Genomic DNA, 12,810 nt, shown 5'->3' with positions numbered 1-12,810 from the left:
AGTTCAGATATCATAGACTTTTTGCTTTTCTTACTGATTTTTCATAGGTAATCTCGAATGTTTCTTTATTTGCTGTTTACCTTTAAGACTGTTTCCAGAGGCTTTTAATATTTCTAGTTTTTGTCATTTCATTGGGGAGCAGGTCAGAGCTCCTCGCACTGTCATGCCAGAAGTCATTCTCCTGTTCTTACTGTTTTTTATTTTAACCATCTGATTAGGTTCATGGTGATAGCTCATTTTGGTTTTAATTTGCATTTCCCTGATGGCTAATGACATTGAACATCTTTTCTGTGGTTATTTGCCTTTTGTATGTCCTCTTTGGTGAAACGCCTGTTCCTGTCATTTGTCCATTTTCTAGTTGGAGAGTTTTTTTGTACTGTTGAATTTTTGAGTTCTTTATATAGTTTAGATAATAGTTGTTGGATATGGGATTTACAAATATTTTCTCTCAGTCTACAACTTTTCTTTTCAACTTCTTAGTAGAGTGCTTCACAGAAAAGTTAATTTTGATGAAGTCCAGTGTATTGTTTTTTCCCCCTACTATGGATCTTTTGGTGTCAGGTCTCAATACTCTGTGCATAGCTCTAGATTATGAAGCTTTCTCCTGTATTTTTTATAAAAGTTTTATATTTCTGCATTTTACCTTTAAGTCCATGATCCATTTTGCGTTAACTTTGTATAACATGTGAGGTTTAGGTTGAAGTTCTCTCTCTTTTTTTTCTTTTTTGGTTATCGCCATTTGTTGAAAAGCCTATTCCTCCATTAAATTGCTTTTGAGGGATACCTGGGTGGCTTAGTTGATTAAGCATCTGCCTTCAGCTCAGGTCATGATCTCAGGGTCCTGGGATCGAGTCCCACATCGGGCTCCCTGCTCAGTGGGGAGCCTGCTTCTCCCTTTGCCTGCTGCTCCCCCTGCTTGTGTGTGCTCATGCTCTCTCTCTGACAAATAAATAAGTAAAAACAATTATAAAAAAATAAATTGCTTTTGCATATCTTTAAAATAAGTTGGGCATATTTGTGTGTCTACATTTTGGATCTCTGTTTTGTTCCATCAGTTTGTGTGTCTTTTCTTCTGCAGTTATCACACTCTTAACAGCTGTAGCTGTATAATGGGGCTTCATATTAGATAGAGGCCTTTTTCCCATTTATTATTTTTCAAGATTGTTTTTGGTAGGCCCTGTGCCTTCCATATAAGTTTTAGAGTAAGCTTGCCATTATCTTGTTTTTATGCTAAGATCTTGATAGGAGTTGCATTTAAACCTGTAGAAAATTTGGGGAAAATTGACGTTTTTACTTTATTGAGTCTTCCAATCCATGAATATGGTAGGTTGCTATTTTTGTTCATCAGCATTTTATAATTTTTGGCAAACAGATCCTGTACATACTTTATTAAGTGTGTACTTAAGTATTTAATTTTCTTGGGAGTAATTTTAAATGGTATTTTTCTCAGTTTACAGTTTCCACATGTCTGTTTTTAGTATATAAAAAAGTGATTGATATTTGAGTGTTGATATTCTGTCAGCGTTGCTGAACTCATTTATTAGTCCCGGTTTTTGTAGATCTTCATTAGCATTTTAAGGTTTGCTTTGAAGCATTTTATCCATTTTTTCCTATTGTGATGTTTTAGTTTCTTTCATAGTAACCAATATTATGGGCTTTTAGGATGCAGACTGTTGATATCCATATGTTAATTTTACATCCAGTCTTTTGATACAATTTTTTATTATGATTTTTTTCCAGTTGATTCTGTTGGGTTTTTAGCTAAGGCATCTTATAATCTGTAAATAGTTATAGTTTTTTAACCTTCCTTTTCACCTCTTATTTAATTGTCTAAAACCTCCAGGACAGAGTTAAATAATAGTGGTGATAAAGGACACCTTTACCTTAACTATAATTTTACCTTAGACTCTTAGTGCTTTTGATTTCAAAGCATTGCATCCAGGAGCAATTCATTTTATCATTAGGTAGAATGCAAATAAACTGAAATGTATAGTACATTACAGTTGTTAAGTGTTTTAGGATTGGGATGTTTTGTTAAATCTTTAGGAACCTGAGGGGTAACATAAATGCTTTTTCCTTCAATAATTTTATTGTTGAAACTAAAATATTGTGGTAGGCCTTCTTGCTTTGTATATATAAAGTAGTGAATAGAATTAAAAATTTTTGATTGAAGTTTTTACAGTGCCTTATTTTCCTCATTCTTTTATTTTTACTTGTAAATTTAGAAAACCTGTTGATAGGAAGATATATTTTCTTCTTTTTATTTTAGATGAATCCTTTACAAATTCTTTGGGAAAACTTATTGTTATTTGCTTTCTTTTTCTGAGTTGTGGATTACAAAACAATTCTAACTAATAGAATATTCCATTAATATTCTCATAAATGAGCAGCACTCCTCCATATATATAGCTCCTACTTATGAGAAGTTTGTGGTGGTCATATTTCAAGACTGCTTTGCAGAAAGCTTTATTTTACTTGCTATAACTTGAGAATAAGGATTCTGATTCTATAGATTATTTGCCACGTAAGCCAAATGACTTTAGGGTTCAAATTTTTGTCTTTTTTTTTTCCACTCTTAATCTTTTGGGTAGTAGAAGGAACATGAACATCATGAGGGCCGGAAAGACCTGAGTGTAAATCCCAGCTGCTCCTCTTTATTTTTATTGAGTAATGGCCTTGAATAAATTAATCTCCCAAGTTTCAGTTTCCACATCTATAAAATGGGGGATAAACTACCTCAGGAGGGTGGCTATATTAGGATTATGTGAGATACCACATGTAAATTCTCTGGTACAGAATTTAACTTTGTGGAGTTGTTGATCCACAATAAATGTTAGCTTCCTTTTCTCTGAAACAAAATTAAATAGTGGGTGTGAAATAGTTTTGTGAGCTGTACATAAATAAGTGTAAGTCATTAGCACTGCTTTCTCTTTTAGAATTGGGCATTAATAGCATAGTTTATGATCTCAGTATTATTAATTTGCTTGTTGAGGCCCTTATGTGACAGGCACATGCTAAGGTTTGGTGATCCTTAGATATTGGTGTTTGTTCTTGGTCCAGAAACTTTGAAAGCCCTTAGAGAAATCCTGTAGCAAACTCACATGATTGTATGAAACAAACAGTTGGCTAATTTTTAGTCTAATTAGAATTCTAGGGCTGATTCTTAGTCCTAGTACCCAAATGTATATGAAAACCAAATACCCATTTTACCTTCTTTTTATGCTATCCAGGCCCTCCCACTTTGCCCTAGTCCTCCTTTCCCCCAGGAAGAACTTAGAATCTCATGGGATTTTATGAGCATGACACATACCCTGGCTTCTTCTGTTCTGATGTTTCTAGTTGGATTGGCTGTGATAATGACCTTATTAGTATATGTAACCACATGTCTAAATTAAGCTTTTGTACTGAGTTTAAGAGGTAGAGGGCCAAGGACATGAAATAATTGAACTCCAAGGACTTACTATAGTCTGATTTAGAGAGATAGTGATGATTTCTGAAAGATTTTACCACTCAAGAACATTTAAATGTTATCTGTCAAATATTCATTAAACGTTTATGTGCGTAGCACTTCCTGGGAACTCAAGGGATGTAAACGAAGTATGTTCCAGTCCTGAGTTTCTTGCCTTCCAGTCTAGTTAGAATTCAGAACAACTCAAATATTGAAATGTCAGACATTTAAGGAACTTAAATGCAAAACATTACCAATAAAATGTGCTATGAAAGTCAGAGACTTTGTCCTATTTATTTTATGCAAAGTATAGTGAATTTTGGTTTCCTCACCTGAAAAGTAGATACACAAATATACCCTATGAGGTCATTGTGATGTTTAAATGAGACTGGATAAAATCCACATATTCTTTCTGCAGTTTGGTCTGGTTTTAATTGAAAAAGTGATACATTATAAAATGGTATATTTGAAATAGTAATGGCATATTGTAAAATGATATATTGTAAAAAATTGCAGGCAGAACAAAATGAAAAGACCTTAGATTCTTCCCTGTGTACTTCAGTACCAAGAGCACAGTTTTGAATATTTTCTAGTAATCATTATGTGTATGTATACAATTATACTTTTATAACTTCTGGGAACATTATACATGTTTTCTTGTATCCTGATTTTTTAAAAAATTGATTTTGATGATCTTTCCTGTTAGCAAATATAGATATTTTATACATTGTTTTATTGTTTTTTTTCTTTTAAGAATTTTATTTATTTATTTGAGAGAGAGAGAGCCTGTGCACGCACATGAGCTAGGGGAAGGGCATTATGAGAGGGAGAAGCAGGCTCCCCTGCTGAGCAGGGAGTCCCAGGACTCTGGGATCCTGTCTTGAGCTGAAGGCAGACGCTTAACCGACTGAGCCACCCAGACTCCCTGTTTTATTATTTTTAATGATTGCTGGGTATTCTGTTGTTTGAGTGTATAACAACATAGCCTATGTCTCCCCCCAGCACTCATTTAATGTGGTTATTTAAAATATGTTAATTCACAACTTTCCTCTCCTTAGGGTCAACTCACTATCCAGAAAGTCCATCCTCCCCAGAAGGGACAGAAAGAAAGACCTCTTTGTAAGAAAGGCTTGGGTATCCCATGAACCAGACAGCAGAAAACCGATTGGGGTGCAGCAGGACTCCAGAGCCAGATATAAGGCTCAGAAAAGGGCACCAACTGGATGGTACAAGGAGAGGTGATAATGACAGCCACCAAGGAAATTTGGAACCTGTTTTAGAGGCATCTGTTCTTTCTTCCCATCATAAAAAAGTAAGTTAAAGGGAAAGGATGGTAAGTAAAACAATGTTTATGGGAATGTGGTTGGAGGGAAGATATTTAGGGAAAAAAAAATTATGGGGACATTGCTGAAGAGGATGGGGTTTTGAGAAGGAATATTGAGCACATTTGTAAGCTTTTGTTCAGGATAAACTAAAATCTCATTTTTAAATTAGCTAGGTAGGTATTATTTGATTTTATAGTTAATCCTTTTCTGCTACCCCTAAGATCATACTTAATCTGCTTTATCTTGTTTGAGAAAGGAAATGGGTTTTTGTAGTTACTATTTAATCTTTATAATTCGGTCATGTTTTAGTTTTGATGTTATCATTGATATTTTTGGAGAAATTCTAACTCTGTGCTGGAACTACTTCTCCAAATATGGTTTATCTCCAGTGTATACCTTGGGAGTCATTAGAATTCTGGGAACAGAAGGCAGATTTTAATCTTTCCACAGTAGAATTAAAAAAGCACCTATTTGCCTACAGTAAGTATAATATCATTTGGTCTTTAAGCCAGCATTATTACTGTTTAAAAAGAAGTTTAACAGATATCTGGGACAACAACTTCCATCCACACTTAAGATCTTGCTTTCTTGCTGCCATTTTGCAGTAACGTGTACTAGTAGCTAAGACTTCCCCATATAAGCTGAGCAAGCTGTTTCCCTCATTTGCTACTAAGGCCTAAACAGTTGTTATTTGACTAATGAGAACTATCACTAAGCTTGGGTGAGTGACTGGAGGTGGTTTTTTTTTTTTCCTTTTTATTACCATAAGCACAACATGCATTATTGCTAACTATATGCCCATTAGATCTCTAGAACTTTTACAGCTTACATGACTGAAAATTCTGTAGCCGTTGAGTAGCACCTCCCGTTTTCTCTGCTCCTGCTAGCCCTTGGCAGCTACCATTGTGCTTTCTGCTTTTGTGAGTCTGACTGCTTTAGATGTCTCATGTAAGTGGAATCATGCAGTATCTCTCCTTCTATTACTGGCTTATTTCACTTAGCATAATATTCTCAAGGTTTGTATGTGTTGTGGCATATGATAAGACTTCTTTTTTAAGGCTTAGTACTATTCCATTGTGGGTATATACTGCATTGTCTTTATCCATTCATCCACTGATGGACATTTAGGTTGTTTGTACCTCTTGGCCATTGTGAATAATTCTACCAATACTGTTTTCAGTTCTTTTTTGTATATAGCCAGACATAGGATTACTGGATCATATGACAGTTCTATTTTTAGTTTCTTTTGAGGAACCTCCATACTGTTTTCCGTAGGAGCTGCATCATTTTACATTCCCATCAGTAGTGCACAACGGTTCTCATTTCTCCACATTCTCGCCAACACTTACTATTTTCTTTTTTGATAATGGCTATCCTAGTAAATATGATGTGCTACCTCATTGTAGTTTTGCTTTGCATTTCTTTGATGATTAGTGATGTTGAGCATCCTTTTCACATACTTGTATACTTGGAGAAATGTCTGTTCACATCTCTTGCCCATTTTATTTTATTTTATTTTTTTTTTTTAAAGATTTTTTATTTATTTATTCGACAGAGATAGAGACAGCCAGCGAGAGAGGGAACACAAGCAGGGGGAGTGGGAGAGGAAGAAGCAGGCTCATAGAGGAGGAGCCTGACGTGGGGCTCGAACCCGGAACGCCGGGATCACGCCCTGAGCCGAAGGCAGACGCTTTAACCGCTGTGCCACCCAGGCGCCCCCTCTTGCCCATTTTTTAATCCATTTATAAACCAATAGAGTTTTTTTTTTTTCTGTTGAGTTTTAGGAGTTCCTTATATATTTTGGATATTAACTCCTTATCAGATATATAGTTTGCAAATATTTTCTCCTGTTCCATAGGTTACCTTTTCATTCTGTTGATTGTTTTCATTGCTGTGCAGGAGCTTTTTAGGTGACATAGTCCCACTTGTCTAATTTTGCTTTTATGGTTTGTGCTTTTGGTGTCATATCCAAGACATCATTGCCAAAACCAATGTTATAAAACTTAACTTTTCCTCTGTATTTTCTTCTAGGAGAGTTATAGTTTCAGGTTTTACATTTAGGTTTTTTTGAGTTAAGTCATTTTGAGTTGATTTTTGTGTAAGGGTCCAGTTTTACCCTTCTGCATGTGGGTATCCAGTTTTCTAGTACTGTTTATTGAAGAGACTCTTGTCTCTTTCCCATTATATAGTCTTGCTGTTCTTGCCGAAGATCATTTGACTATGTATGCGAGTTTATTTCTGGGCTCTTGATTCTGTTCCATTGGTCTATATGTCTTTTGCCAGTACCGTACTATTTTGATTACTTTTGTAACACGTTTTGAAGGAAGTGGGATATTTCCAGCTTTGTTCTTTCTCCAGACGATTTCGACTAGGGGTGCCTGGGTGACTCACTCGGTTAAATGTCTACCTTCATCTACCCTGCTTAGGTCATGATCTCAGGGTCCTGGGATCGAGCTTCATGTCGGGCTCCCTACTCAGTGGGGAGTCTGCTTCTCCCTCTCTCTCTGCCCTTCCCACCCCCCCCCACTTGTGCTCTCTCTCAAATAAATAAATAAATCTTAAAAAAAATACTATTTTGACTATTCGAGGCCCTTTGTCATTCTGTATGAATTTAGGGATTTTTTTTTTTTCCTAATGATTTTAAAGAAAATGGAGATGTAGTAAACAGAATTGGAAGAGGGTTGACCAAGTTATCGAACAACAGGATCAGGAGACCTATCATCTACCTTTGTAAAATAGAAAAAGTTACTTAATTATCCTTGATTTATATTTGTCATAGATGATATCTGTGTTCCTTTCCAGTTATAATAGGATTCTACTTTTTTTTTTTTAAAGATTTTATTTATTTGACAGAAAGAGACACAGTGAGAGAGGGAACACAAGCAGGGAGAGTGGGAGAGGGAGAAGCAGGCCTCCCGCTGAGCAGGGAGTCTGACGCAGGGCTCAATCCCAGCACCCTGGGATCATGACCCGAGCCAAAGGCAGATGCCTAATGACTGAGCCACCAGGCACCCCTCAACATTTTTTTAAAAGACTTTTTTTTTTATTTGAGAGAGAGAGCACAAGTCGGGGGTGGGAGTGCAGAGGGAGAAGGAGAAGCAGACTCTCCACTGAGCAGAGAGCCCAATGCAGGGCTCAATCCCAGGAGCCTGAGATCACGACCTGAGCCTAAGGCAGATGCTTAACTGACTGAGCAACCCAGGCACCCCAGGATTCTACATTTTTATCAATTTTTTGATACTAAGATATGTTCTCAAGGGTTTCCAGAATGTACACATTGAACTACTTTTTTTTTTTTTAAAGATTTTGTTTTTAATCTCTACACCCAGTGTGGGGCTCGAACTCACAACCCCAAGATCAAGAGTTGCATGCTCTATGGACTGAGCCAGCCAGGTGCCTCACATTGAACTATTTTGAAATATACCAGTACCCAGTTTAAAGAACTGATCATGATTATTAGTACCTCTGGCAGTTTCTAGAAGTGATTGTGTAACTGAATGCTTAGTAAAGACTGATGGAGAGTGGGGGAAGAGGAAAAGAGAAGTGTGTGCAGGGCATTTCAGTTAATAGTAGTGCATGCAAGGTCCTGAGTCTGAAAAGAACTTGGCATATTTAAGAAGCGTGGTCAGTAGATAGGGGAAGATAGTAAGAAATGAGGAAAAAAAATTTAGGTAAGGACCTTTGTAGACCATGATATGGAAAAAATATATTGGAGGTTATTAGAAAGTTTTAAGCAAGGGAGTGGCAAGATTTTATTTACATTCTAGAAAGATCACTTTGGGCTCTTACGTGAAGACAGCAGGTTTTGGGGGCTGTTGGTCGGGAGGAAAACTTGGAGATGAGTCAGAAGGCTGCTACAGAAATTCATGAGAGTAGCTTATTCTGGGTTGTTGGTGATAGTTGAGTTGGCAAGAAGTGGATACATTTGAGCTGTGCTTTGGAGGTAGAGTTGACAGAATTTGCTGGTAGATTGGATATGATGGGTTAAAGGAGAAGGGAAGGAAATGACAAGAATGAATCTGAGGTATGATGTGAATGCTTGGATTGCTGGGTATGATTCTGTATTCTGAGATGGGAAAAACTGAGGATAAGTTTGGAGGTGAAGTAGGTTTAGGTGAGAGGATCAGGAGCTTGCTTTTGGCTGTGTTTAATATAAAATGCACATGAGACATCTTAGTGGATGCATCTAGAAGATAGTTGGGTAAGAGTGTGGCATTCCTAAGAGTTGCCTGGGCTGGAAGGAAGTGTTTAGGAACTAGCTGCAATGTAGATGATACTGAAAACCATTGAAATGGTTAAGGTTATTTAAGAGGGGAAGAAACAAGAGAGGGAAAAGAGAAGGACCCTGGGATCCAGCCTGAAGGACACCAGCATTCACAGGGTGTTTCAAGGAGAGAGAGCAAGTAGAGGAAGCTAAGAAAGAGACTCTTGTAAGGTAGGAGGAAAACCCAGGAAAGTCTTTCAAGGAGGAAGGGAGGGAGCAGTGACTGGTTTGTTTCTAGTGCTGCTAAAGAGATCATGGACATAAAGGGTAGACTAGTGACCATTGGTTCTGGAAATGTGGTGTTCATAGGTGAACTTAACAAGAGCTACTTTGGTGGAGGAGTGGGAACAGAAGCCAGACCTTGGATCAAATCATGAATAGCAGGTGATAAATATTCATGGCATGTGTAATAAGCAGTCCTTTCTCTGTCATATAAAAAGATGTTTCAAACAAACAAGCGAACTTTTTTCTAAGTGCGTTTCCTATGCGCTGAAATTATTTTAAACTTTCTGGTTTCCCACACAGAATAAATAATAAAATTAGAATTACATAAAGCCTTTAATTTTTTGCTTATTCCTTTTATAAATGAGTACATTTTGCATTCTGTGGACAGCAAACGTGTGATATAAGTACTTATTTTTTAGGTGTTTTTGGACTATAAAAGAAAACTAAGACTAAATCGGAAGACATCAAGGCCTACTATATTCTTTTTTTTTTTTTTTTTTTTAAGATTTATTTATTTATTTATTCAACAGAGATAGAGACAGCCAGCGAGAGAGGGAACACAAGCAGGGGGAGTGGGAGAGGAAGAAGCAAGCTCATAGTGGAGGAGCCTGATGTGGGGCTCGATCCCATAACGCCGGGATCACGCCCTGAGCCGAAGGCAGACGCTTAACCGCTGTGCCACCCAGGCGCCCCTTCTTTTTTTTTTTTTAAAGATTTTATTTATTTGTCAGAGAGAGAGCACCTGTGTGCATTAATGGGGAGCTGCAGGCAGAGGGAGAAGCAGGCTCCCTGCTGAGCAAGGAGCCCAATGCAGGACTTGGTCTCAGGACTCTGAGATCGTGACCTGAGCCAAAGGCTTAACTGACTGAGCCACCCAGGCACCCCAGGCTTACTGTATTCTAACTCTAGATTTGTGGAGAATCTTTCCTGGATTCTTTGAACCTATACTTGGAATCTGTACTTTGCTTATTTTTGTGGTATTTGAATATCAAAATGTGAATTGAGAATTGTAACACAGCTATCTTCAGTGCAGAGAGATGTTCTGGTAATTTTTTAATCTCTAAAAATGCTCATAATATGCGTATTGAATATTAAAGAAAAGCAGAAGATTGTGTGTGTGGAGAGAAAGAGCAAGAGAGAAAGAACAACTTAGAAAGTCATACACACTGAAATTTAGAGTTATGTAAGTATTTTAATGTTAGTGCACCAAAAAATACATCCCTGTGTTAGCTTTTATTGCAGGAACTAAATACTCCAAAAGCTCAATGAGAGTAGAATGATAGAAACATACATGAGGGCTGTAGGTCAAGTGTGACTGCTCTAGGTTGCCATTCTGTTGTGGGTCAGCTCCATGAGTATTCTTATTCTGGGACCCAGGCTGAAGGAGGCTGTCTGGAACATGTTCTTGTGGCAGATTGCAAAAGTCCCAGAGAAAAATCAAATCACACATTTACATTCAAATTTCTGCTTATATGTGATGTATGTTACATTTGCTTATGTTCCATTGGCCAAAGCAGTTATTTGGCCGGGTCCAAAGATAATGGGATGGGGATTCTATTTCTCTGGGGGAAAGCGATGAGTGAATAATTGAGAACTTTATTTATGTATTTGTTTTTTTAAAAGATTTTATTTATTTATTTGACAGAGAGAGACAGCCAGTGAGAGAGGGAACACAAGCAGGGGGAGTGGGAGAGGAAGAAGCAGGCTCCTAGCGGAGGAGCCTGATGTGGGGCTCGATTCCAGAACGCTGGGATCAAGCCCTGAGCCAAAGGCAGACGCTTAACGACTGCGCCACCCAGGCGCCCCTAATTGAGAACTTTAATATGTAATCTGCCACAGTTTGTAAGGAAAAAGCCATTCCCTATCCCAGTATCTTTATATAGGTTATTTTACTTCATAAAATAAATTTTCAGGGTTAGGGGCACCTGGGTGACTTAGTCGGTTAAGCATCCAACTCTTGATTTCGGCTCAGGTCATGATCTCAGGGTCATGGGATCAAGCCCCACATCGGGCTCTGTGCTTAGCATGGAGTCTGCTTGTCCTCCCTCTGCTCTCCCAATAAATAAATAAAATCTTTAAAAAAACACAGATTTTCAGTGCTGCAACAGATGCTGGAGAGAATTTTCTTATACCACAGAATACCGGATGACAGTTGGAAGATGTAGGTTCTTCTGTTTCTCTAACTCCTGTTTATAGCTTTGTAGAACTTTTCAGTGCATCAGTTTCTCTGAAAGAGAGCAACAATAACATTGTGTGTATCTTTTATATGCATATTATATGAATAATGTGAGAATATGTGAAAATTCTTTTAGTTTTTAGATTTGATGTTGCTTTTCTGTTCTGGACTGTTGCCCTGAATTCTAATAATGAATAATAATTTTTTTTTTGTTAAAAAAACAAAAGCAAACTTAGTAGTGTAAATATCCAGAGGTTTCCTAAGATGATGTAAACTAGTGTGTGCAGTTGAACTGACTATTCTGTGATATGTTGAGTCCTATGTGTTATAGATAGAAAACTTAGACAGTAAAAGCCTAAGTGACCTTTAGAGTGGTTTACCGTTTGGGGCAATTCCGACTCCCACGAAATACTTTCCAGTGTCTGGAGACATTTTTGGTTTTCAAAACTAGGGGAGTTGTGCCACTAGCATCTTGTGGGTAGAGGCCAGGGATGCTGCTAAACATCCTATAATGGACAGACAGCCCCCACAACAAAGAAGTACCTAGCCAAGTATGTCAGCCCAGGTCGAGAAAGCTAGTATATGCTCTGCTTACATCAGTAGCACATTGTCACAACAATGTATCTAGAACTATTATGCTTTCTATTAATGGCAGTATTGTAGGAATATATTTTTTCAGATCCAGGTCTGTCATTTTGCAAATCTCCCAAGAGATTTCATCAAATCATAAGCTGTGTAAATGATCCATCTGAAGTCGTGCTGTGCACAGCCTACAGGGTGGAACATAGCGACCCCGTTTGCCTGCTCTGGGCCGGTGCCTTTCTAAGTGCTAGCAGTATGGTGATGGTAAGAGCCATGATTTTTGCCTGCATTGTGTAAGTGCAGAGGTGAAGACACAGGCGATAAACCCCTGAAACACATAAATGATAAGCTAATTACAAATGGTGATAATTGCTATGAGGAGAAAAGTATACTAAGGTAATGAGGTGAGAGAATTTTGAAAACATTTTATTTCTTATTGGTTTTTTTTTTTTTTAAGAGCAGTTTTTAGGTTCAAAGAAAAATGGAGGGGAAAATACAGAGATTTCCTGCATACTCCATGTCCTCACACATGCATAGCCTCCCCCACTGTCAGCATCCCCCACCAGAATGCTATCTTTGTTACTATTGATGAGCCTATATTGACACATCGTAATTACCCAAAGTTCGTAGTTTACATTACAGTTTACTCTTGATGTTGTGTAGACTGTGGATTTGGACAAATGCATGACATATATCCATCATTATAGTATTATGCAGAGTACTTTCAGTGCCCTAAAAATCCTCTGTGCTCCATCACCACCACCGCCCCCCCCCCCCCCACTTCCCCACA

At 37.7% G+C, this 12,810-nt stretch overlaps 1 protein-coding gene across 3 annotated transcripts in view; it reads left to right on the top strand.

Annotated features, from left to right (window-relative positions):
• The window catches only part of ADIPOR2 (adiponectin receptor 2), an 87,695-nt gene that overhangs the window by 41,677 nt on the left and 33,208 nt on the right, over nucleotides 1-12,810 (top strand). For 2 of the 3 annotated variants that reach the window (XM_008704826.2, XM_008704827.2), the window contains exon 2: nucleotides 4,507-4,760. The exons of the other annotated variant lie outside the window; for it this stretch is intronic. In XM_008704826.2, the coding sequence (XP_008703048.1) occupies nucleotides 4,590-4,760 (171 nt within the window). In that variant the 5' untranslated portion in view covers nucleotides 4,507-4,589. The remainder of the gene's footprint in view (nucleotides 1-4,506; nucleotides 4,761-12,810) is intronic. 3 annotated transcript variants of the gene reach the window in all.

This window comes from Ursus maritimus, unplaced genomic scaffold (assembly GCF_017311325.1).
Source record: "Ursus maritimus isolate PB19 unplaced genomic scaffold, ASM1731132v1 scaffold_26, whole genome shotgun sequence".
NCBI lineage: Eukaryota > Metazoa > Chordata > Mammalia > Carnivora > Ursidae > Ursus > Ursus maritimus.
The sequence above is the reverse complement of the archived record's forward strand: the minus strand, read 5'-3'. Positions and strand labels throughout refer to the sequence as shown.